General features: G+C 41.5%; 1 protein-coding gene across 1 annotated transcript in view; it reads right to left on the bottom strand.

The window, feature by feature from the left end:
• Window positions 1-24,630: 24,630 nt before the first annotated feature.
• The window catches only part of BASP1 (brain abundant membrane attached signal protein 1), an 83,940-nt gene continuing 81,013 nt past the window's right edge, over window positions 24,631-27,557 (bottom strand). Inside the window, exon 2 of the mRNA XM_089516577.1 lies at window positions 24,631-25,731. Coding sequence (XP_089372703.1) covers window positions 24,994-25,722 — 729 coding nt within the window. The 5' untranslated portion in view covers window positions 25,723-25,731 and the 3' untranslated portion in view covers window positions 24,631-24,993. The remainder of the gene's footprint in view (window positions 25,732-27,557) is intronic.

Genomic DNA, 27,557 nt, shown 5'->3' with positions numbered 1-27,557 from the left:
ATATTTGCTAGCGGCTACCATTCTTTATCTATTGTTTTCCAATTAGTAAGAAAAACCTATAAGGAGTGTTTTTTTTCTTTTACAGTTTATCTACTTCCTCTTAAATTAACTGTTAAAATATCAATGTTTCCTCAAAAAAAGAAAAGAAAATATCTCTCAGCAGAGACCTTGGGAAATTTCTTTTTGTCTCTCGAGTATCTCATAATCAGGTTTATTCACAATGTTTTCTCTATTTTGGAGTTGCTCTGCAAAGTTAAAGCAAAGAATTAGAATGTTGTTGCTTTGAGAGAGGGTAGCAGTGAGTCATGTTTTCTAGTTACCTTTTTCTAGTTGACTACTTAAAGGGATTTTTAGTCATTTTTGATCAATTTTTTTCACATTTTATCAGTCCTAATTTTTTTCCAGAGTAATGAAAAAGTAATACAACACATAATGTAATGAGATATTTTCCCATCCACATGGTAACAAGTAATGGCAACGGATTATTTCTTAAAACTGTAATGGGTTAGTGTGTAAAGTTGCATCTAACAGATAACCTGTCTAGCTCTGGTTTGGTCCCTTTGGGGGGATACAGACAGGCAGCTCCATGCTGCCCGTTTTTGCCCCTCATTGGTGCCATGCTAGCTCCACGGCACCAACGCGCTCCCTCAAAAGAAGTTGCCTAGAGCAGCTTCTTTTTAGAAGCGTCATAAGCGGTGCAATGCGGCACCATGACGCGTCTTCCAATGAGCATTGTTTAGTCACTCAGACGCCCATGCATCACAATGCAAATGAAACATACAAGAGACCACACCAAAAATTACCACAGACTCTGCTACTGTATTTCCAGAGTTTCTCCTCACCATTCCCCATCAATGAGGAATGAGGTTTCAATGAGGAAAGGGGTTTCAGAGTAACTGGGGTCTGATAATCTGAAAGACCTTCTTCTTATAGGTCTCCTCCTCATACTGCCAGATTCTCCTTGCAGCCACTTGGGGAAGGGCAAGGTATTTAGTATTATGGCATCCACTACATCCAGGAGAAGACAAATGCATAGAGAAACTGCTTGGAACCAATGTTCACCCACACGTATCTTCCAGAATATGACCCAGAAGTGACTGAATTTTACTTCTGTTTTTCTCTTCCTTTATTTTTGGCAGGCATTTTTGAACTGAAGGGGCTGGAAGTATTTTAAGGTATGGGCCAAGACAAACCACCCCATCATGGAGCCTTTTTTATGATGTTTTGGACTATTTCGAATTCAAATAATTCCACATGGGGTCACATGCAATCCATGGGCCATAGTTTCCTCCCCCCTGCATTATTTGGAATGCCCTTCCTCTGAAGTTCCACATGCCACAAACTATTTTAGTTTGGGATGGGAAACTGTTAGTGGAAACCCTCCATAGTTCAGCCAACCTTTCGTGACAAAATAAACACGGGATTTTAATTTTGTGCCTTGCATTTGTTTTAAGTTCTTTGTTTTTGTACACTGCTTTGAAATCATAAAATCTAAGTTATTTATAAATATTAATAAAGAAAGAAAACTCCCCAGAACTTTTGGCTTCCCTGACACATAGGAATGATATCATTCCTACTCCAAACTGAACCTGGACTTCCCAGCAGAGATTTTCATCAGGCTTCTGACAAATTAACATGGTTCCTCTGGATAAATGACAGAGGTGAGTCATCTGCACCCTTCTGTCATTAGTCATGGGGATTTTCACTTTTACCCACACACCTCATGGGACATTAAAGCAAAGATTAGGACAAGATCAGACAAGAAACAGGAGATCACATGCCAAAAAAGTCTGTGGCCTCTACATCCCATCAGAACAGTCCCATGAAGCTGTACTCATGAAACCAAACAGCAGAAGGAAATTGTTGCAAATGGGTAGGATGGATGGCAGTTGCCCATATCTAACATATGTGACCCATCCATTTAAAAGGACCTAAAAGACTACATTTATGTTATTCTAAACCCCTATCCAGAGCTTCAAAGTGTTACCTTTTGGGACAACAGCTTCCCAAATCCCTGAGCCATTTCAAAGTTCTGTCCCTATTTTAGAAGGGAAAGCATAGGGGAGAAATTTATTAATTTATTTCAAAGTAATCAAGGTTAATACCATTCTTTTTCCCTTCTTGGCAGCATCTGCACTTCAGAAATAATGCAGTTTGACACTGCTTTAACTGCCATGGCTCAATGCTGTGGAATTCCTAGGTTTTGTAGTTTTGTGAGATAGTCAGCTTTCTCTGTCAGAGAGCTCTGGTGCTACAACAAACTACAGTTTCCAGAATTCCATAGGATGAAGACATGGCAGTTAATGTAATGTCAAACTGCATTATTTCTGCACTGCAAATGCCACCATAGTCAGACTTCCTTCTGTACTTTTTTTTTCCTTTTCTATTTTTGCTCTCAGTTCTGTTTGACATCCCTGGTGTATTCACTATAGAAATAAATGCCCCTGTCTAACCATTACTCAGGAAAATGCCGGAGTGGCTAGACCAAAAAAGAAAGCTTGTATAGTTAACAAAAGCATCTCTCCCAAGTAGGTCAATCTAGAAAGTAAAATAAATCTCACCAAGAAGCCTGAAATGTGGGTCAGAGTATATCCCATGCCCCTGCATTGGCCTGTTAATGAAAGCTGGGGCCCTGAGCAGTTCTCCATGCAGTTCAGTCTTCTGCCTTGACCTTTGGGGAAGTGCCTAGGGTGCATTTCTATCAGATATATCTCAGGCCCTACTTAAGTCTTTACAATAGTAACTTCACCTTATTCTGTCTCCATGCTAGAGTTGTATACTCGATTTTTTCACCAAAATGTAACAAGAGGCTAAATTGCTTGATCATTCCCAGGTGTCTGATGACAACAGACAAGGACCTATGACTCTATGGGCAAAAATGGATGCCCTGGATCCCTTTTTTCCTCTCCACATTTGATGCAAAAACAACATGATGATTTACTTTTCTTATTTATACAGTCCACCCTCCTTATTGTCAGACTTATCATCAGCAGATTTAACAATCTGCAGTCAGCATGCCCCCATTTTGGTTAATGGCACCGCATGCATGCGACCATGATAGCAGATGCACAGGTGCCTCACCGCCATTAATTTTAATAGGACTTGAGCATGCGTGAATTTTCGTTTCCATTTAAGATGAATTGCTGTGGTTCAATGGTGAAAAAAATAATTGTTCCCTATGAGGGAGATAGATTTCAGTTCAGATCATCTAAAATAGTAATGGATCTCAAAACATGTTCTACTAGAAGTCAATGTGTTAAATCTAGTTTAGTGTTTTAGCAGAGCAGGGAATAGTCAATCTACATCAGTAAGATCAGGAACTACATTTTCTTATGTTAAATCCCCTAAGCAGTGAGACAAATTCCAAGAAGATCAGTCATTAAACCTAGTGCATTTTCCATCCCTGAAGTAACCCGCTCACCAGCCTTCTCTGGATACTTATTGTGAAGGTGTTTTTTCCCCTTAATAAATATCTTGTTATGATATATAAATAACTTTGTAGCTAAGGATGGCCCATTGTACTCATACTTTCCAGAGAACCTAATATTCAGTTCATATGTTTTTTAGTGTATGAGAAGGCAATGGCTGAAGGAAGGAAAATCAAGATAAGAAGGCCCCCTTTTTTCATTTGTGGAGCACTACTAAGAAGGTAAAAAAATTAAAAGATAGATTTGTTTTAAGGTGAACAGAAATGGTTTTGTTGGGTATTATGGATAAAGAACTGGATAGTTAATATAGACTTCTTCTTTGATATATGGCAACAACAGCAAGAATATTGTTTGGTCAAACTTGGAAAGTAATTGAACCACTGATGATGGAAGGATGGATTGTTAAAGTTGCTGGGTTAGTCCAAATAGTCAGATTAACATGGGGTCTAAAGGGCAAGCCAATTTAAGACTGTTTGAAACTTTGGAAACCATTTATGGATTTTTGAGCAATAATAAATTTCACAATGTAATTTTAGTTGGATCTGTAATGGCAGAATGTTCTTTCTCTTTAATTTTATTTTCATTACATCAGGATTGTGGGATCAGAACCCTACTGTGTGTTAGTTGCATTTCTTTTATGTTTTTTTCTCTCTTCCTCTTTTTTCCTCTTTCTTTCTTTCTTTCCTTCTTTCTTTCTTTCTCCCCTTCTTCTTCTTTTCTTCTTCCCCCATCCAATTTCTTCATCTTTGTATATTATTTTGATTCTAAATTAGATCATTTGTGTTAAAAATTAATTCAAAATTAAGCTTTTTAAAAAAGAAAGTATGCTGACAGTGGTTCCCTTGGACCTAAGGTTCTGATATGCTATTGAAGAGGGTTTTGGGGTTTTTTTGTTTTTTGTTTTTTTTTGCATCCCAGAAGCCAGCATAGAAAATAGTGAGAGGTTTTAGAAGCTGTAGTCCAGCAACATCTGGAAATTCATAGTTAAGAACTGGTGGCTTAGAGCAATGCTAGTTTGTGTATTCCACATTTCAAGATGTTTCAGCCGGTAACATTTGGTTCCAGGCTGATTATCAGGGTAGATGTGTCACAATTGCAAAAATGTCTCAGTATTACTTTGAAATTGTTATCTCAGAATCTCTAAATTCTTAGGTTTTTATGGAAAACTCTTGCATAGCACAAAGAGAAAATTAATCACCGGAAGGTGCCTAAGAGCAGCAGGGTTTCCTCTTCCCACCTCAGACTGTGACTCCTATCATATTAGATGACCCACACTCACCTAATTTGAAAGATGCCATTCTCTGCTCTCAATAATATTCTTCCTGCATCTGGTTCTACAGAAAGACACTTCAGCCTTTCCAGGTCAGGTCCATATTCCTAAACAAGCCATAATCCACCTGGATGAACTGAGATGGAAAAATCTTCTTTCACCAAATTTGCTCGTCTAGGTGCTGCTATTTGCAGGAGTGAAGGAGGTGTGGATGTGCTACTTGCATTTGCCTTTGCACAAAAAATTACCCTAACAGTAGCAAAGTGGAGAAAAGCCACCTTCTCACCAGCCATCTGCCACACATTTCCCACTCAAGACTTGCTACCCACACTTTGATTTCCTACACTGCTACCAATGTTGCTGTTGCACAAAAAGAGGCAGAATTCCTCCTCTTTGTAAAGAGAATACAAAAGGCCTCATACTGCCTGCTGAGGCCCTTGATTCTCCTCTATTTATCCAAATCTCTGCACATTTGGCAGCAGTGAACACCTGCAGCAACGTAGAAAGTGTAGCCATGACAACCTGTTTCCAACAATACCAACACTCCTTTTTCATTCGGCAATGTATTTCCTTTTTATTTTATTTTTTATTCTTAGATTTGGTCAAGCTACTCCTCCTTTGCTCTATTTCATTGTAAAACAGAAATATGCAAAGATGTTCAACAAAAGGAATACTGAGTTGGGTCATATAAGCTTTTCTGTTCACCACATACATGCAAACAGAAAGAGAGAATCTATCTAGCTACCTAGCAATCCATCATTTGTCTAAACACTAAATGACTTATTTAACTAAGGAGGGGTGCCACAGCACTGAGAGAAAAAAGATTACTAAATATGCTGTTTTCAACAAACCAAAAATGCAGTTTGAGGATAAATTTGCAGGAAGCTTTCCGTATTTCCATATTTCAGATACCATACATGCCAGCCCTAGACATCTTCAAAGCATAGACATGCTCAAAGCATACCCAAAATGGCACAGGAGTGCGCGTGTGTATGCACACACCATGGTCAAGCCAATGCAGCATGAGCCATACCACTTCACACTGTTGTGTAGCAAATATTAGACAATTAAAATTGACCACAAGGCAAAACAATGAGTCAGAAAACATACACATTTTTGCTGAATGAAAGTATAGAAAATACCTTTCAGACCTATGGGGGAGAAACACAATGGTTTGAGGGGGAAATCTGGCTAAAGACAATAGTTTTATGGGATCTAGCCCACAAAAATCTTTGTGAGTATGACTAAATGGTTGCTTCAGCCTGTCCTCTTAGCGCTACTGAATTTGTCCCTATTATGGTATGGGGTACAGGACAGCAAAAGAGGAAAGTAGTGTTTTTCATTTATAACTACTGAATAATCTTTATTCTAAATATATGTACTGCACACATCCAGGAAGTACAGCTATTTTGAAACTGAAAATTCCAGGTTGCTTACTCTGAGATCTTTCTTGAGATAGTTGCCTATTTGGGAGAAACTTCCCTTCACTTATAATTTCTCTATGCTGTCAAAGGAAATACCCCTCCATTTACAAATACTTGTTGAGCCATCCTCCACATCACATCCTAAAGATATGAAAAAGTGGTGTAGCCTCCACAAGGTCTTAAATTTCCCCTTTCACTCATTCTTGGCCAGCACAATCTGGCCTGCCTGGAGAGCCAGACAGGCACTAACCTGCCTAGCAGTTTTCTTCCAATGATGTAAATAGGAGGCCAACTTCTTTTGCTCTTTCTTTCATTTCTGGCAGATCTACCAGTTCCACTTAGTTTATGCCTGTTTTGCATAATGCCATCTACAGTGGACCCTTGTTATACGCTGGGGTTTGGTTCCAAGATCCTCTGAGTATAACAAAATCCATGAATACTCAAGTCCCATTAAATATGACATAGCAAAATGGTGTCCCTTATAAAAAATGGAAAACCAAGGTATGATATTTGAAATTTATACTTTTTTTTAACATTTTCAAACCATGGATACTTGAATCCATGTATTAAAAAATCCGTGTATAAGAAGGGCCGACTGTATTTTGAAGTCATGCCCTTTCTTTATGGAAACTGAACAAAAAATTAAATCTGAAATAAAATTTAATAAATGTGTAGAATGGCTATGTTTGAGCCACTGCAGCCTGGCCCTGCACATTTACAATTAAAAGACAAAACTTTACTTCTGGTCATATTTCACAGTGCCCACACAGGCTTAGGATCTCTCTTTTTGGAAATGATGCTCTAACTTTTTTCAGTCTGGTATGTGTTTAGAACTAAATTTAAATTTACATCCAATTTATGCCGACACTTCCCAAATCTGCAAATGTAAGTATCATGCAAACTTGTTCATACAGATGGGTTGCTTAGCTAGATCAGAATGATTGGCTTCAGATTAGTATTTCAATTTATATTTTTCTATTCCCAAGGACATTCAGTTAATAATGTATATGAATTTTTCACAAAGTATATTTTCCATTGCACTGTTGAGGTTCCAAGGAGATAAGCACTTGGCTTCCCTCCCAACCTCATTCATTTTTTTAAAAAAACTAGTCTGTTTATTTTGTATAAGACTGGTTTTGAAATGTGTGGTACTGACCGGTTGAACTGGTGTGATGCCATGAAAGGTTCTATATTAAACAATTTTCCATACAATGTCTATGAGACAAGACAAAAGCGTCTATTTGTCTGGGTTAAAACTTCACGGCGGGGGGCGGGGGGGAGAGATGAGGACCTGGCCAATGTTCTGGACAAAACTAGACCCAGAATCAGGGACAAGATGAACTATTGGCCAGAAAAACTAGAGAAGCAAGAATGGTTTGCAGACTGGTGACTGTTGGCAAGAAAGTTAATGGAACATGAGACTGTAAATTCTTTAGTGTAGTCTGGGGTGGGAAACGTGTGGCCCTATAAATGCTGACACTCAGCTTCCCTCAATCTTGGCCATCATAGCCAATCATAAAGAAAAATGGGAACTGTAGTCCAATATTTGGAGGGCCTCAAGTCCCCCTGTCTCCAACCTAGGAGATTATCGCACTGCGTTCTGAGAACGTTCCGTATCATCACGTGATGAGAACGTTCCTGGAACAGATATTACTGCATTAGTAAACTAGAACGTGATCAGAACGTGATCAGAACTGCATTTTACTGCACAGCGATTCCTGAAACCGTTCCGAGAACATATTCCACCAAGGCCGCCTCCGTCTCCTGATTGGCTGAAAGAATGACAGGCAGGGAGGCAGGGAAGCAGGCAGGTGAGCGACTGCAGTGAGGGAAGGGGTGTGTGTGTGAGAGAGAGGGGGGAAAGGAGGAGGGAGGGAAGGGAGGGAAGAAGGAGGGATCGGGAGGAAGGCAGGGAGAAAGAGAAATGAGGAGAGATGAGCCTTGCAAGTTACATCCCAAACCTCCTTTGCAAGGCTGGGAAGAAGGAGGAGCTCCATGCAGGTCTCTTCAAGCCGAAGAAAAGCAAGTTGCCAGGGAGGGGACTGGGCCAAGGGCAGAGCCCAGGCAGCCATAGCAGCTCTTTAAACCGGTTAGAAAAGAAGAGTCCTCTGCTGTCATCCCAATTCCCCATTTTGGCTGCTTGTCACCCTTTTGCCTCCTGTGTGTGTGCGCATGTAATGTGTGCCTTCATAGAATCATAGAATCATAGAGTTGGAAGAGACCACAAGGGCCATCCAGTCCAACCCCATTCTGCCATGCAGGAAATCACAATCAAAGCATCCCCAACAGATGGCCATCCAGCCTCTGCTTAAAGACCTCCAAGGAAGGAGACTCCACTACACTCTGAGGAAAGAGTGTGTTCCACTGTCGAACAGCCCTTACTCTCAGGAAGTTCCTCCTAATATTGAAGTGGGATCTCTTTTCCTGGAGCTTGCATCCATTGCTCCGGGTCCTAGTCTCTGGAGCAGCAGAAAACAAGCTTGCTCCCTCATCAATGTGACATCCCTTCAAATATTTAAACAGGGCTATCATATCACCTCTTAATCTTCTCTTCTCCAGGCTAAACATCCCCAGCTCCCTAAGTCGTTCCTTGTAGGGCATGGTTTCCAGACCTTTCACCATTTTAGTCGCCCTCCTTTGGACACGCTCCAGTTTCTCAATGTCCTTTTTGAATTGTGGTGCCCAGAACTGGACACAGTATTCCAGGTGGGGCCTGTGAGCTTCCCTCCCCGCTTTAATTCTTGTCTGGCTCTTTGCTATGGAATTCTGGGAGTTGTTTGCTTGCTTTTGTGTGTTGCTCCAAACAGAGGAGCTTTTGTGGGTTCCTTCCTGGAGGGAAGGAGGAGAAGGTCCTGGGCATCCCTGCCATCCTTGCCTCCTGCAGGCTGCCAGCACAGGAGCCCCGCTGGACATGACACTAGAGGCCCCCGCAGAAGCAGCCAGACCCTCTCCCTCTTGCTCTCTGCTCTGGCCCCCCTGTTTCCCTCTCTCTTTCTCTCTCTTTCCCTTCTTTCCTCTTCTCTCACTTGTCCCAACTTTCCTCCCTTCCCTCCCTCCTTCTTTCCCCCCTCACACACACACACACCTTCCCTCACTGCAGTCGCTCGCCTGCCTGCCTCCCTCCCTGCCTGTCATTCTTTCAGCCAATCAGGAGACGGAGGAATGAGAGAACGGATTTGAGAACAGATAAGAATACCGCACACACCTCTGTTGGAACGTTCTCATCACGTTTCAGCTCTCTGGGAACACATTCAATCTGTACCCTCCTGGAACACATTTGGAACACATTTAAACGTTCTGAGAACCCGATTGGAACACATACGTGCGGTATACTCAAATGCGTTCCGTTCTCATCACGTGATGAGAACATTCTCAGAACGCAGTGCGATAATCTTCCTAGACTCTGACAGGGATTTCTGCTCATTGTGCCTCTCTTATGGCAAACACAGTATGTTGATTTTGCAATCCTTCAGTGATAGTAGGAACCAAATAGCAGTATGGAGAAGGCTAAAGGTTATTTACTGATGTGAAGTTACCAACTCACCACTTCTAATAGGAGATTATGTGAGCATTTTGTAATCATTTGGCTGATAACACCAACTCAGACAAAATATTGTAGCAGTGGGTTGTTTGTTTTGCATATAATGGACTTTCGCTCTCTGGATTGGAGTAACAGCTGTGTAAATTTGTCCTAAAATTGGATTAAAACATAAGAAGTAGGATTTTAACTAGATTTAAATGTGGGAACTGGAACTGTGCAGGGTATTTCATTTCTCTGTGTTAACTCCTTTGACCCAGAGAGCACAAAACAAATAGCACACGCAGCACAGATTGCTCAGCAGTCAGCAGTGTCCAGAAGTAAGGGATTTTCCAGAGCATTTTTGCCCACATCATCATGCAGGTTAGCAATTGGCTGCTCCCATTCTGCCCAGTCAGCATATGCACTTCTTTTAAAAGTGTCTTCTCCATTATTGCACAGGCTTGCATTGTGAAAGTTCAGAGCTCCATGCCAATGTGCATCACCTCAATGTTTTTATTCTTCCCAGCAGTTCCCTAGGCAATCACAGTAAGAAAAATGGCTGTTATGGTTTGGGCTTTTTTTTCTTTTCAACTGACACATGGGAGGCATATCATTTACAAGGAAGGAACCAAAGTAAAGTGTTTCAGACATATATATAACTCTGTTAACCCCTGAACAATTGATTACTTTCACTAGAGCTGGGCATGCTAGCTGAAGGATTCTGGGTGCGGAAGTCCAAAAAGTAACTTTCCATGCATTGCTTTCAATGCTATTCTGAAATAGTTTTGGGAGATGGCAACTGGGTCAAAGCTACCAGTCACCTGACAGCTGGGCAAAAATATGAAGGTATGTCTTCCTGAAGCAAAGGCTCTCAATGGTTACCCATTTGATAGCTATACAGTGTACAACTTCTAATATCAGAGGCAACATGCCTCTCAATACCATTTAAAGTGAAGAAGGAGCAGGAGAATGCTATTAGACTACTTGTGGGCTTCTCATAAGCATGTGGTTTTCTCGCCCTGAACAGAAAACAGGACCCATAAGAAGGCAAAAAGTTACAGGGCCAAGATTTATAACTCCATCTCAAAACATTTAAAGGTAGATTTTTGTAATGTTACCAGAAATATTTTTGTTGGGTATTATGGACAAAGGCGCGTTACAGACTGCCCAGAAGCGAGCGGTTTGGCGCTGGCTCCCTTAGCTACGCTGAGAAGCCCCAGCGGCCAGACCGCGAGGCTTCCCAGTGCAGCTAAAAAGGAGCACTGAAATGGCGCTCCTTTTTGGCCCCTGGAAGTGGTGCCGCAAGGCGTGAGGCGTGCACTCGCGGTGTCACTTCTGCCGCGCCACATCTGGACGCTGTGCGTCCAAGACGTAAATATGGCATAGTAAATATGCCATTTACTATGCGCTCTGTGCGTACTAGGGAGAGGGGCGGTTAGGAAGGTGAGAACCTTCCTAACCCTAGCACGCCCCTTCCTAACCCGTGTGTAACCCGCCAAAGAAAAAATTAAAGGTAAACATGAATGTCTAGTCATAACTGACTGTAGGGGGTGATGTTCATCTCTATTTCTAAGCCGAACAGCTAGTTGTGGTGCTCATGGGGCCAGCATAACTGCACCAAACACTGTTACCTTCCCACCGAAGTGGTACCTATCTATCTACTTGCATTTGTATGCTTTTGAACGGCTAGGTTGGCAGACGTTGGGACTAGTGACAGGAGCTAACCCCAGCATACAGCACTTGGGTCTCAAACTGCAGAACTTTTGATCTTCTGATCATCAGAATTGGCATCTTAACCACTAAGCAACCGCATCCCTGGACATTAAATATGGATTACTTCTCCAATATATGGCAACAGTAGCAAGAATATTGTTTTTTGTCATGGCCTTTGGCTAAAGACTACATACAGAAATGTCATTAGATAAACACAGTTAACAGTTTCAAACACTTTTTAAGGTTTGGAAACAAGAAATAGTCAGGTGAAGTGTGTCGGGTGGATGGTCTATTCACTCAAATCCCAAATTCTTCAAAGCATCCACCATCATGCCAGCCCTGTGAGCAGGTGCATTGTCCTGCAAAAATAGCACACCTTTTCACAGCTTCCCTCACCATTTTTCATTCAATGTCTTTTTTAATCAGTACAATGATCTGGAGGGGAAAAAATCAGAAATTAGAGCCATGGTCCAGCAAATTGGCAAATTACCATACAAAAGGATACTCTTTCAAGCAACAATGACAAAATTACAGTCAGGTTTTGAGAAGTGGGTTGGACCAAGAACTTTTCACCACCATAGTAGGATTATTTAGCTGGATCTCTAATGGTCACATAATATTTTTATTCCTTTTCTCTTTTATTTTATTTTTCTTTTCTTTAAAGTCAGATCAGGAGGTCAGCGTTTTATTGTAAATTAGTTATATTTTTCCCTTCTTTTTATTTTCCATCTTATTCTTCTTTCTGTCTTTTCAGAATGCATATTACTTTGAGTATAAAATACACTGTGTTAAAAATTAATTTAAAAGAAAGAAAAAAATTAATGCAGGACTAGAAGTGATCCAGCATGGCTCTTTCTGCATTCTTGGTGTTAGAAAGATTCTGTCAGTAGAAATTGATCTATAATGACTCTTGCATCTGTGCATGTTGTCTTTTGACATGATAGCATGACTGATGACCCTGTATAGATGAACAAGTCTAAAAGAACTGGATCATGTATTGGAATTAGGATTAGGACCAGAAGGCATGACCTGGTGTCTTTCTATGGAGCTCAGCGCACAGCAAAATAAAGCGACTTACCACTCCAGATTTGAAGCAAAATTTGGGTTACCCCCTGGTTTTATCACATGGATTTCCCCCCAAAAAAACTCATCCAGGTGCAGCCCAGCTCCAATACTGGTCCCTGAACTCACTTCAGCAGCCATTTTTCAAAGTCAGGAGCTTTCTGACTTTGAAAAATGGCTGCTAAAATGAGTTCAGGGACGAGTATTGGAGCCAGGCTGTACCTGGATGGCAGTTTTCGTGACAAAAGCCATGTGATAAAACCAGGGAGCAGCCCGAATTTGGTTTCAAATCAGGAGCGGTAAGTTGCTTTATGTTGCTGTGTTTTAAGCTCCTGTATCAGGACTTAACCTGAGTCCTTTCATTCACACCCATGATCCCATCTTGAACCATGGTACAGCCTTTGCCCATTGCTCAGCCCCTGTCCTCCTTGATGCCTAAAGCACACTGTTCATTGTCAACTCCCTACATTCAGCAAAGGGATCTTGCAGCACCTTTACAACTAACTGAGAGAAATAAGTTGATAGCACAAGCTTTTATAGACTGGGGACATGTCTACACAGGCCAATTAAACTGATCCCCCCCCCCCCGCCCTCACCTACCTACATGATGCAAGGCCAAACCGTGTGGACTATCTTCACAATGTGAGGCCAATTGTGCACTGAATCTGACCTATCCCTCCCTTAAACCAGTGTAAAAAAAATCACTTTTTGCTCTGGGTTTTGCAGGTAAATCCAGAGCACTCTGTAGTGATGCTGAGTGGTTGTTTACACATGCATCCCACTGTGCCACTCAGCTCAGCTGCTGCTACCATGAGTCACGCCTTCTAAAATTACAATGAGGTGCCCAGCCGCTGGGCACCTCATTTTTCACCTCAGAGGGAGCAATTTGCAGCAGTGCCTAGTGCATAACAGGCCACATATATAGACAGCTGCCCAATGTTGCTATGGAGTGCAGAGGTAACTGAGGGACTCTGGAGAAACTCCAGGGCCAGAATACTCCAGGAACAATCCAGAGTATTCTGGCCAGCATAGATGAGACCTGATGCATGGAGTGAAGTGCCTTTTCAACTACAAATTTTGCTTAGAGTCTGCAAAGCAGAAATACAATCAAACAAGTAGGGCATGCCCATCTGTTAAAAAGTGTCATATCTGCATATTGATCATTTTTATTCAAGCTTCAATGAATAATTATAACATATTGAAATAAACAGTGTTAGGAAGTCATAGCCCTGTGAAAGGTTATTTGGGTTTAATGGAGGCTTAAATTGCTGTTTTATACTCTATTGACTGAGACCTACGGTGGTTCTGCTTTTTTGAACAAGAAAACGCTAGCTTGGTGATATGTCCTTTTATTTCAGGAGGGAAAAAAAAAACAAAATGAGGTGCAGCTGACCAAGTTGGGATAATCTGATAGAGCAGCAGGGCTTAAAACAACAATGTGTTTGGCTCACAGACATGTGATATCTTTTGAAATCTCTTCAGGGACTTGTCAGTTTGTTAAATGCTCTTTCGGAGTCCAGGGTTATCAGAAAATAAAAGCATTGCTCTTTTAACCTCATGCTGATATACATCAGCACAAGAGTCTTTAACCTCTGCCACATGCGCTGCAGTAACATTTGGCTTGCCTGCCCACATAGTGTGGAGAATCTCTCTGGATCCTTCCCCCAGCAGCTCTGAAGCTCATATTGCAAGGTAGGAAAGCAAAATCTAGACAATGAAAAAAAAAAATCTGACCAAATATAGTGTTTGTCTGCATCCAAAGCAACTTTTCCATATCATCTAATATTCTGAGGAAGCTCTTCACTGTTACAGAGGATCATTATAGGCCCTAGAACAACACTCCTCTTTTAAAAAAAATCTAGAATTTTTTTCCAAAGTTGAGACCCTCAAACATCTCAGAATTATTCAGACCCATTGCAACAGTAGTTTTACTTATCTGAGCCTTAAAAACTGCCAGAACCCCCTCCCCATATCAGCCCCAAATCACCAGATATCAAAACAGAACATGAGTAGCTTTTTTAAGGGGCCTGGAGGCTTTAGGGGAGGAATAGCCTGCACCTTGGAGCCCCAAGGGACATGTGGCCCAAAGTCCACACCACACTTTGCCTACCCTTATTCAATGGCAAAGGGGAAGAACCAGTTTGCAGAAGTGGGTCTGATCCCCACCTTACTGACCTCCTGTGGGTCAAATGGTCTTAGCAGACATAATTATGCCACTGAATTCACCGGCTCCCCAGCTGAATGAATACATTTGACTCCCACATGAGGAAGACAAATGGGAACTATAACCAGGCAGACTCATCTCAGACTTGGAAAGCTGGCCAAAATTTGGACAGCTCTTGGAGCACCAGCTGAGGGTATTCACTCACCGCCTGCTTTCCTACAACAAGGAAGACAAGCAGGGAGTACAGTCCAGCTCACTCATTTTGACTGGCCAAGAGCTGGCCCTCGTCTCTTGGCTTCATTTCATCTCCTGCATTTCCTGTCATCTTTGTGGGATGGAACTTTGGGGAAGAGGAAGAATAACCAGGGAAACTCCATGAGCTGGATTATATTCCTCTTCCCAATTCTAGGTTGTTGTACTCATTTCAAGCATTGAAGCACTGGGTAGACCCACTGAGCTTCCCAGTAAGGTTGTAAATAATAGACATACATTTTCTCATCTTCAGCATCACATGACGTCTCGGCACACTGAGATAACCCATCACAACTGCCAATCAGTGCAATGTTTTTTCTCCTCTGCACGAGTGAACCAGCTGTTTTTGCATTTAAAAATACTGCATAAAATATTGTATAAATACACAGGGCAGTATTCTGCATCAGCTATTTAGCCACTTAAGTAACGTCTCTTGGCCCAAAGTTCTCAAACCTAACAGAAACATCATTCACTTGTGCTCTGATCACCAATAGAATGGACTACCATCTCCCCATGCAGCAGATGCCTGGTAAAGTAGTTGGGGATAGGGAGTTAAGACTGTGGTAATAGTGTCACAGTCATGACTTAGTAGTGATTGTAAATATGGAAGTTACAGAGGAGTAAATCTAGCTAACTGTTCCATATTCATGGTCTTCTTAAATTTGTCTAATGCCCTTTTAAAGCCATTCAAGTTGGTGGCCATCACTACATCTCTCATAGTAAATTCCATAGTTGGATTATGTGCTATGTAAAGTGGTAGTTGCTTTTATCTATCCTGAATCTCCCACCATTCAGCCTCAATAGATGATTCTAGGACCCTGCATTATAAAACAGGGGTAAAATATGATTGAGATGGTGGTATTGTGCTCATGACTTGCCTAAGAGTTCCCCAGGAACATCAGACTGGCATCTATGCAAGTAGGATCCTGGACAAGAGAGAGAAAATTTATTAGGAAAGTGCCACTACATTATGTTTACTCTAAAAAAACCTTTAAAAATTGTTATTTGTGCTTATAGTGAAAAAGGCCCATTTATTTGAATTGTGTTAATACTAACTTATTTAAATTTACATTACACCACAGTACATTACTTTCTTACCTCAGCACATGTCTTTTTGTTCTACCACTCGGTTTTGTCTTCTTCCTTTTCTGAGTGCCCTCTGAATTCTTCCATATGGTTCTAGTGTGTTGTCCATATTCTTCTCACCTCCTCTTCTCTCTTTCTCTATGTGTATATCAGTGTGTGCAATGCAGTGCATTACATCCACTCAGTGTGCAGAAGAAGGAGCATTCCCTGGAATCCTGAGCACCTATTACAACAAGATTTAGCAGTAGGGATTTTTGAGAGCCAATGTGATGTACACTCGTCCCCCGGGATACGAACGCGCCGCGTTACGAATTTTTCGGGTTACGAAAAAAAAAAATTAATTAATTATTTCCGGGTTACGAAGGTTTCCCCGGCTTGCGAAAAAAGTTTTGGTGCTTTTCGGCGCTATTTCGCACCAAAACGCGGCTTTTCCCCATTAGCGCCTATGGGGATTCGGCTAACGAAAGACTTCCGGGTTACGAAAATGGCGCCGGAACGAATTAATTTCGTAACCCGGGGGACGCCTGTAGTAGTTTGAGTGTTGGACCAGAGTGTTGGAGACCGGGGTTCAAATTCCTGCTCAGCCATAAAAACCCACTTTGTGACCTTGGACATGTCCTACTCTCTCGGCCTCACAGAAAAGCAATGAAAACAAACTTCCTCTGAACAAATCTTGCCAAGAAAACCCTATGATGGGGTTGCCTTAGGGTTGCCATAAGCTGGAAATGACTTGAAGACACACAACAACTACGGCAAATTCTTTGGGGCATGAGAAATGGGATCCACCCTTAACCCACTTCTCAAAGTGAGCTATCATCCAAACCAGTTGCTGATCATGGCTTCAAGATTACCAAAAGCATGTGTGGTCTTCAGGAGTGTCCCAAGCTCAGGCAAACGAAGCTGTTCAAGGGACTTTATATCTCTCTGCATCCATTTCATTGTAAGGTAAGCCTGAATGGAGTGAGTGCCAGCAAACATGCACAGGCTCCTGACATTCTCCAGAAGATGGTTTAACATCTACATTGTGGCTGATCTGTGAAATACTCCTGGCAACAGCTTTAAACAAAACACTGCCAAGTAACAATCGATTCCCATTAGTTAACCCTCTTTTTTAGTTCTTTCGTTGCTTACTTCCTTAAATGGTGTGGATTCTTTCCTGGATGTTTATTCAAAGGAGACATTGAAGAATAAGTGCTCTGTTTGACACGTATGCCATATACACCTCCAGTGGTGAATTCACAAAAGAATGATTACTTTGTGAAATGTGTTTTCAGCTCCTGAAAACAAATAGGCTCAGCCCTGAAGGACTTGCCTGCATCAGCAGAGGGAAGTTCTCCAGCCTGCTAGATCTGCTTTGTTTGTTATTATAACTGTGAGTTGTACCAGCCATTGCCAAGTGGAAAATAGTGATGGAGGGGATGAACACACCTTTACTTTCCAGAATTACAATGAGCAGAGCTTGGAACAATTGTTAGTAGACAACTCGGAGAATCTCCCTGCCAACTGTCCTTGGGATTCTGAGATCTGTAGTCCAAAACATTTTTTTTTTTTTTTGCAAGCTTTGGCCATTAAATAACAAGGTGTCCCTGAGTTCACAATAAACAAGGGAATTTATTTGCAGTAAAGGAACTCTGTTTACAGTCCCACGAAAGAAAGTCCACATGGCTATCAATCCATTGGTCAGGTAGTTAAAACCTTATCTGATGCTGTTGTTAGATTCAGGAGAGATATCATCCTTGTTTGTGAACCATGATCAAGAAATAGAAGGCAAGGTGGGACTGTGGAGCTGAAGCATGGGGCTTCATCTACAAGTTAGTCCCCATGGGTTTAGTACATTGACTTCAGTTCCCATGGATCCCACTGACTTGGGTGGGACAGCATCAGTACACTGCACTGTGAAGGCAACACAACTATAGAGGGAAGGCCAAGATGTATTTTCTAGAATGAGGCTGCCACAACTTTTAAGCATGGATCCAGAACAGGGCACTCCCTCCACCCTCAGAATGATCTGGTAAAATTGCACTACCAAGACTCCTATGTACTTGAGCCACCTTAGGAATTATCAGACAGAAATATACCAAATATTCAGACACTAAGAAATATTAAGTCAATGATTGTCCTTGAGCCCTCCCAGGAATAATAAAGACTATCTGCAATCTATCTTATGAATGTTTACTTGTGGTTAAGCTACACTAAGCACATGGTTAAGCACACTGCTAAGTACCCATTATGCTTGTGTCTTCATATTTAAGGATTTTTCAGTTATCATGGATGGAGTCATATGCTTTCCCTCTGCATGTAATGGCAAGTAGGCAAAATTAATACAGTGGACCCTTGTTATATGCTGGGGTGTGGTTCCAAGATCCCCCATGGATAACAAAATCCGTGTATGCTCAAGTCCCATTAAATATAATGACATAGCAAAATGGTGTGCCTTATAAAAAAATAGAAAATCAAGGTTTGATATTTGAAATGTATCCTTTTTTTAACATTTTCAAACCGTGGATGCTTGAATCCGTGTATAAGAAGGGCCGACTGTAACAACCTACCTGCCAGTTTTGGTCCTCTCCACCTTAAAAATAGTTCTCAGAGTTCCCTCTTTTTTAGGGCTTTTATTAGTTGTGTTACTAGCAGTAGACATTCATCCATTTAGGATGGAATTATAGGCAGTGTGCCATCCTTTTCTCATTGGTTGTCTTGTATATGACCAGATAAATCAAACTGATTCTACAGCTATTTGAAGTCTGAGCAGTATAGAATATTCAACACACAGCTGATTCCATCCTTTGAATCACTCTTAAACAAATTGTTACTTCAAGTGTGAACTCTCAAACCTTATCTGACTTTTAGAAATGTTGGACTGAATTGGTTAGAACAGAACTACAACTAAAGTCCAAAACACACTGCAGAAATAATCCAGGTTGACACCATTTTAACTGCCCTGGCTCAATGCTAGGGTTTTCTGGGATCTGTAGCTTTGTGAGACATTTAGCCTTCACTGTCAGAGAATGCTGATGCCACAATAAACTACAGTTCCAAGGATTCCCTAACACTGAGCCAGGGCAGTTAAAGTGATCTTAAATTGGATTATTTTTGCAGTGTGTTATGTACCTTAGTTTTCTATTGACAACAGTGTCTTTCACTTTAAATACATTTCTTCTACATTTGTTGCATTTTGGTTATCAAGAATGACACCCACCTTCCTCATGTAGTTGCCTGTATGGCCCATGACATAAATAGGGACTTTAAGCTCAATTAATCGGAGCAGAATCTGCAGAAACCTGGCTAGTATGATCCAGTGTTTTAAAGCTGTGAACAGTTCTTCACAACACTAGTTTTCAGGATATCAAGGAGGTCAAAACAAAAGCTTGACAATAACAGATTGACTCCTACTACAGGGCGCTCCAGATGTTTTTGACTACAACTCACAGTTCCTTACCACTGACTATTCTAGGTGAGGATGATGAGAATTGTAAAGCTGAAACATCTGGAGTTTCCCCAGTGGTTCCCCACACCCATTCTAGTCCTTGCAAACAAATGCATCTCTTATAATTATTTGGACTTAACATGTTTATTTCCAAGAGTGGTGCTTGTGGCATTTTATGTAATCTTTCAACTTGGATAGCTGATATGAATTGTTCACATCAGTAGATAAGGATCTTGGAGATGGCTTTGCTACAATGAATAGACTCAACCTTTTACTCATTTGGCTAGAACAGCTGGCCATGAAAGGCTGGCTACAATAGCCAGCAGGCTAGTCAACACTTGTTTAGGAGTAGTTCATCTTGTTTGGGATAGCGACAATTTGTATTGCTGTGGTTGATGAATGGGGCAATAGAAGAAACAGTATGACAACTCTTGTTCTTTTTTTTTACTCCTCAGTGTCCTTCTATACCATTAATCATGGGTTAGGAGTGGAGATCGTGGCTGAACATAAGTCCCATTCTTGTCTGGAGGACAAGTCCAGGTGCTAGAACATTGTGCAGAGAGAGTGCTGTTATTTTCCAAGACAATGAAGATAATTGCACTGGGATTAAAACGTTCCCTGGTGCATTCTAACGTGCATGCACGGGGGTGCGCACGGAGTGTGATGGGAACCCGATGGGGCCCAGAATGCTAGTTTACTGCACACAGGAACGCCGCCGCCACTGAGCATTCCCATCGCATTTCCATCGAGTTCCAGGGGACTCCATTTCTGGGAACGCACCAGGGAATGTTTTAACCCCGGTGCGATAATCTTCAGTGATTATATGTGCAGCCAACAGCATTAGCTTTGTCTCCTGTACTTTTCAATATCTACATGAAATCCTTGAGAATGATCATTTGATAGTATGAAGTATCATCAGTATGTTGAGAATTTTCTTCTTCCCATTGTAGAGAATCAGTTGCAGGCAATCACTTCTTTGGACAGTGAACGCAATCAATAAAACGGCTCAATGGAGACGAACACATTAAGCTCGATTCAGACAATTCTGAGAGCAATGATACTGAGAAACTCATTGGACTGGCTAGCTGGGGAAGTAATTGTTTCATATGGAATTACACTCTGCCCTTTGGAAGAGACTCATTTGCAGATACAGTTGGACTCCATGTTGCTGCAAGATTGTCAGACAGCAACTGTATTCCCAGACTGCTTTAAAAAAATCCACTGATACTTCTGCTAGAAGATAGGTCGCTGCCATCATGCTCTTTAAGCATGAGTCTTTAAGCTGCACCACTGTAATGCATTGTATGTAGGGTTGCCTTTGAAAAAGAATCAGAACTTTGGAGTGATATAGAATGTGGTCCCTTTCTAGTTTAGATGTGTGCTGGAGAGAATATATCTCACTACTTCTGAAACATATGCTCTAGCTGTTTTTCAGAGTTGAATGGAAAGTGCTGATTTTGAACTTCAAAGCCCTATATATCTTGTGTCTTATTTCAGCAAGCTTTCTCTCCTATATGAGCCTGCAGGGTTTAAAGTCTGCCAGTGAGGCTCAGCTCTGAGTGTAAAAGTTTTGGAAATCAAAATTAGTGGGTAAGAGCAGGATCTTTTCCGTTGTAGCCCTGAAGCTATGCACACAACCTATGTGTTCTCTTTGCTACCATTTTTGGAAAAAAAATCTTATTTTTCTAAGAACCTGAGGATTAACTAGAAGTGTGCTTTTCTTGATTTTCCCTTTGAATTATTTTATTAATTTTATGTGAGATATTTTTCATATTTTATTGTATGAAATCTGTTTTGGGAAGATTTATGTTAAAAGGCAGGGGGGAAATAGCAAATAAAAGCCAATTATTTGTTTATTTTTAGATAAAGGAAAAGATGAAAGCAGGAGTATAGGACCTTTGGCCCCTCAGATGTTTTGGCTGACAACCCCTGTAGGTTCACCCAGTCATAAGGGATTGTGGGGATTATACTTTGAAGCATCTGGGAGAGCAATGCTTCCTCAGTATGGGTTAATGAAAGCAACATTTGAATGTTATCAGTGTCTACCTTCATCAAAATCTATGTAGCTATAATGCTCACTATTTATTTCACTATTCCCTGATGCTCTCTAAAAATTATTTTTACTTCCTACAGACATATCACAGTGAATGGTGTTTCTCAAAGTTCAGGACATAGCAAAATACATCTGCACAAATGAAAATATTGCTTATCTTATGCCACCTTGACTCCCATCTTGGGAGAAAGGTAGGATATAAATCCAATAAACAAATAAAATGGTGCAGGGCAGTGATTCAGGACAGCCTGATTAAGACTGTCAATGAGGCAGCTCAACTGACCCAAAGACATGCACAGCTTGTCTTCACTCAGTGTTTTCAGAAAGTGAGCTGAAGATAACTCAGTTTGGACCCATCCACTGAAGCAGAATTCTTCACGCCACAGAAGGAAGAACTGCCAATGAGGATCAGAGAAATGGATCACCTAAATCAATAGGCCATCTGGTGACAGCAGGCAAGTAGGCTCCTCAGGGAGGTCCCCAGGTAGGGTGTCCATCGCAGACTGTTACTATCAGTCATAAGCCACAGGTGGAACTTAACTGTGTACCGCTGGAGACTTAAGATGGAACCAGTGCTTCTCTTTTTTAAAAAGCTCTCATGGGGCTCAAAGACCTTTACAGGCTCTTCACCCTACTCTCATTTTCCTCCATTCCAACTGGTCTCTTCTTTTTCTTGTCACAATATACATTTCCCTTCCCTCTTAGTAAATTCTCTGCACTAGATGGCCAGGATCCAAAAGGGTGGTTCTGCTAATAGAATTGCTTTTGTCAACAGAATCTGGAGAGAGCCAGTTCCTCCTCTTTTCTGCAGTCCGTCCCACCATCCCTTCCTCTTCCCTTCAAATCTGCATCAGCAGAAAGGGAAGCCTTCAAAACATGTATTGGTGAAGTACAGAGGACTGCAGACAAGTTGGAGAAAGAGCAAGCAGGGCTGGAAGTGCTGTCTCTGGAGTTTATCACATAGGGCTTGGGGAACGCAGATGGAGTGGAACAAAAGGGAGCGGGAAGGGAACGAAATGAGGAAGTCACGCATATTACCGCACAGGAGAATGCCACTGTTGTTGCCGGAAGTCCCCAATCCATTCCCCAACCATCCCACAGCAGCCAATTTTCAAGAATGATTCTGAACAGTTATTGAAAATGGCTGCTGTGGAACGATGGGGAATGGATTGGGGACTTCCAGCGGCATTGGTGGCGCTCTTCCATGCAGTAATATGTGGGATTTCCCCGTTCCATTTCCGCTTCCTTCTGTTCCTCTCCATTTGCATTCCCCAAGCCCCGTGCAACAAGCTCCTCGTTGGCAGTCAGGAGCCAGCACCATACTGAATTAAGCAAAGCTGGAAAAGTTGCTGTTTGGGAATTACAATTCCCAGCATTCCTCCCCTCCCACCGCCCAATTCTGAATTTACCATTTATGCGCAAGATTGTTAATTCTAAGTCTGGAAAGCACTGGGTAGAAATTGCTGTGATGATTTCCTTCGAATTAGTGCTGGATTGACTTCGAATTGGTCGCTGTGTAAATCTTTACATATCCATTGACTCCCTTTAGAGAACTGGCTTCAGCTTGCTCCTCTGATATGCCCCTCACACTTTAGTTGAATCTACATAGAGTAGCTGATATGTCCTTGCCTCAACCTGAGTTCTATTGGAGCACACAATGTTCCTCTCCATCCAACACAAAAATACTTCTTTTTGATGTCTGAGGACTTTAAGGCAAATTTTTAAAAATCCCATTTAAGCCTGTTTTGGGGAAGGACTGTTTCTTTAAAATTTGTAGTTTAGACTACCTTCAAATTGGGATCACTGTGGAATTGGGGTAGGACCAGGTTGGTGAGTGGCCACCTAGGTCACCTGATTGCTCTTGCTATGGAAGGGCAGGCCCCTTGCATCCAGAAAAGGAGGTGTTGCCTTTTGTTGTGGCTTTTTGATTTGGTTTATGTATGCACACATTCACAGGTCAGCATTTCACCCTCCCCCTTTCTCTACCGACTTCACTTTATAGAAACGCCTGTGGGCAGACAGAATGAAGGGAAAACAAAGTCTACTTAATTAAGCCGAAATGCATATGCATTGCAGGAATATTTTTTAAAACCCTGCAGCTGCTGGGTCTAGTGAACACGTGCAGACAGTAGAAACACCCCTTTGCACCAATTTGGCTATGTAATGGGGCTCCTGTGTGACTTCCAAAGTGATTTCAGTTTAGAGTAAAACAGGTGTATGTGGAAGTAAAGGAGTCAAACTTGAACAGGGATACTACACAGTGACGCTGGGATACAGCCCTCATGTAAATTCAACCCTTGGTTAATGTCTCACTCTAGCATCCTAGAGTGGAAATGCTTAAAACTGGGGAGATCTAAATCTATCTAACTTTCCCCTGAGAAGTTCTCAGGATCCTTTCAGTGGATAACACCCAGGATCTAGTAGCCAGAGTTTTACTTTCTTTGGAACGGAGGGATATCATTTCTTGAATATTGTGGGCACTAGAATTTTTCCCCCTCTCTACATGTAATCAAGAAGAGTTCCCCTAAATAAATTTGCAAGCACTAACACTTAGATGTTTTTAAATTATTTAACTTTTATTACTGTTGCACCATTTATACAATTACATATAATTTCAATGCATCCATTTTACATTTTGCTTTTTTTTTCTGTTTGTTTGTTTGCTTTCCCAATGAGTGGTGTGTTGGTGTCTGTGACACAGAATGGAAGAGAAACTGCAACTGCAAAAAACGCAGACTTTTTTTTTTCATTTTCACTGACCAATAAACAGAACTACAGGTGCACCCAACCACGGACATGCATTAAACTCGTCATGAGAAATCTAGGAAGGCTAAGTAGGATGAGAATGTTTTTTAAATTTTTTTTAAACTCCCAAAAATATTTGGAGAGGAAGTAGTATTGGAGGACTGGCATTGAGAAAAAATGTGGACAGCTATGTGAGTTTTGCCTGAAAGTTGCCATTCATCCACTGCATAAAAAATACAAAATCATAAAAAGGCTGCAAATTAAAAAAAACCCACAGGAAATACTGCTTTCATAAAGATCTGATTGGTGTGGCACTGACCCAGAGGGCAAAATCAATTACATTGTCACTCCCAAATCCCCTTTAGAGAAAAAAGAAGAAAGGAGAAAGATCAAAGGATTGGTGGAGTGCATTTATACAGCAGTTCAGGTACCAAAAAAAATGAGAAAGAGAGAGAGAAAGAGAGGTAATGCACTTTCAGACATCAAGGTTGTCATCTTATTTTAATTCTTGATTGAAATACAGGACTTTGCAAAGTTGGCAGAAAGTATATTAGCTATTTCCCCCACAAAAATACTATTTGGATTCCCCCGCCACAGACACAGCCCCTTCCCACCCCAGGTCCTCTTTCCCTCCCTCCCGCTCAACTTAATGGGACAATCCATTTATTATTATTATTTTGTAATTTCTTTCCTTTTTTATTTTTCCTGGGCAATACATATTGTTATTTCAGATCTGAAACAAGTTAGTAGAGCTGAAAAAAAGATAATTAAAAAAAAAAAAGACACAGGTTGTTTAAGTGGTTAATTTTGTTTGTTTTTGTTTTTCGTTTTCCCCATGGACTGTCCAATTTAATCTTTCACTGCTATGGTTTGATCCGAATTAGTCGCCGGAGCTTCAGAAGGTTTCCCTTCCTCTGGCGGGGCTGCAGGCTCTGAAGCCTTAGGAGTAGAACTAGGTGCTTCTGTGGTTGCTGGGGTCTCCTTGGAAGAAGGTGCAGCCTCGCTGCTGCTAGGTTTTGAGTCTGAAGCTGGGGCCACTTCACTTTTAGTTTCTTGGGCTGCAGGTATGGCAGGAGCCTCAGTCTTTTTGGCTTCTCCTTCCTCCTTGCCCTTGTCATCTACTTTACTAGTAGCTGTGGCTTCTGAAGGCTGGGAAGCTTTTGCATCGCTGCTGGGCTCTGAGGGCTGTTTAGGCGCTTCACCGGTGGCTGGAGTAGCACCAGAACTCGGCTCCTCTGGCTTGGCTGCCTGCTGCTCATTCTTCGGAGGCTCCACCTTGGCGTCAGCCACAGCCTCTGGCTTCTCAGGTTCTGGTTTCTTGGGTTCTTCCTGGCTTGCTGCTTTCTCTTTCTCCTCTTCTTTTTCTTCTGTCTTGTTGGCAGCCACTTGAGCATCTGACTCGGCCTTCTCTTCTTTGCTATTCTCCTTCACTTCTGTGGTCTCTGCTGTGACCTGTTCATTCTCTTTTGGAGCCTCCCCTTCCTCAGCAGCAGCCCCCTCAGCCTTCTTGTCCTTGTCTTTGGCCTTTTCATCATTCACACTGTAGCCCTTCTTCTTCTTGCTCAGTTTGCCTCCCATACTGGAGCCCTGGAAACAAGAAACGGGAGAAGGTTACCCTTAAAATAAGACCGTTTTGTATCAACCTGGAAAAGAAGCACACAGCAGAAGGTCCTATGTGTGTCTCTTAAGAAGTCAGCCCCAATGAATTCAGTTTGGCTTAATTGCAGATAATAGGATACAAGCTTGCAACCTAAGTGAGTCTGTTTTCCTCACACAATAAGAAGAGCAATAATGGATTTTGCTACAATGAGAGAGTGAGCAGTGGATTGGGTCAGGATGCTTTCAATCTGTTGAGATCAAAGAGACACCTTAGGCAAGATCAAGTTAAGTCTCAACTGATTTCAGTTTAAGCAAATGTTGTCTGGAACTTGATTCCATTCCTGGAATTTTACACTTGAAAGCATATTTGTTCTCAAGAGCATCTCCCTACAAGCAGTGGTTCTCAAACTTTGGTCGTTGTGATGTTTTGAACTTCAGCTCCCAGAATCTTTCTTCTTTGACCACACTGACAGAAGGTTCTAGAAGCTGAGCTACAAACCACTGAAGGATCAAAGGTTGAGAAGGTAGGTTTGTTACCTGTTTCACTGTCACTGTAGTTGAATGAAGCTACTATGACTGATAGAGGTCTATAGACCACCTCACAGAACTTAGTGATAGTGAAAGCTAAGTTTAAAATTTACTTTAGGGATGGGTAAATCTGTCAGTTTCATTTTGTTCTCCTATCTCAGTTTTTCAAAAATTATGGCAAATTCTGTTGTTTAAAAATGAGTAGAAAGGAAATTTCCACCCGTCCCTGGTGTACATAGCTAGCACTATCTACCTAGATAAAGTCTCAAGATGCTCCTGCTATTTAAATGCACTTCTTTTTGTGGTTTTCCTGGTCATCTTCCACACACCATTCAAAATACCCCACTGGGAACTTGTAGACCTCCAGATACAAACTGCTGCAATTCCAACCAATCTTTATTACTTATATTATAGTCTGAAAATGTCTGGAAGCCCACATGCTTCCCAGCAATGACTAAGAGGAAATTAACATTCCCCTTCAGTTACCAACAATAATATGAGGAATTACTTATTGTTATCTAGTAATAAATGCATGCAGTGGTATTTAGGAAGCACTATGCAATTTCCCCATCACCAAGAAATATAATAAGTTTTATGTACCTTCTTTTTAACTTCCCCCCCAAATTCTAAACAGGAGTTTCTTGAGCAGAAATCTCCCTATGTGTCACACATTTCACTTCAGGCAAACAAGTTTTGCTTATCTACTTCAGATATTACTTCACTTTGAAAGCTCGGACCTGGCAAGTCTATGGTAGCATTCAGACAGTCAACACAAAACAGGATTGACTGTGTCCTGAGTGCATCCTTCTTCCTCTCTCCCCTCCTCTTGTTTCACGTAAGCTTCAGCACACAGCTCCAGCCTTGTATTATGTGAATGTTCATTATTACACCCAGATTGACATCAGTTAACAGACCAGGCAAATGATCTATAATGCACTGGAAGGAGAAAAAGAATGAAGAAACTACATAGCTTAGCTTCTAGCATTCACGTGCTGTAACTATAGCGGCTGGATAATCACGACCTATATATGCACTAGACTGAGGGCTGGTTCATACATACTTGTACCAAGTATCCTATAACTCTGGGAGAGGAGCTTGTGGCTTTCACCCACAATCAGATTTGTCCATCCACATGACATAAGAGGACACTGTTCTGAAGTACTTGGGAAAGTTGCTATTTGGGTTCACATTTCCCAGAATCCCCCCATCCATTATGGCCACAGATTCTTGCTGGCTGAGGGATTCTGAAAGCCTAAAAAAGTAATGTTTCCCAGGTCCTTCAGCAC

The sequence above is a fragment of the Sceloporus occidentalis genome, unplaced genomic scaffold (assembly GCF_023333645.1).
Source record: "Sceloporus occidentalis isolate IW3139 unplaced genomic scaffold, rSceOcc1.0.p SCAF_3, whole genome shotgun sequence".
Classification (NCBI taxonomy): domain Eukaryota; kingdom Metazoa; phylum Chordata; class Lepidosauria; order Squamata; family Phrynosomatidae; genus Sceloporus; species Sceloporus occidentalis.
The sequence above is the reverse complement of the archived record's forward strand: the minus strand, read 5'-3'. Positions and strand labels throughout refer to the sequence as shown.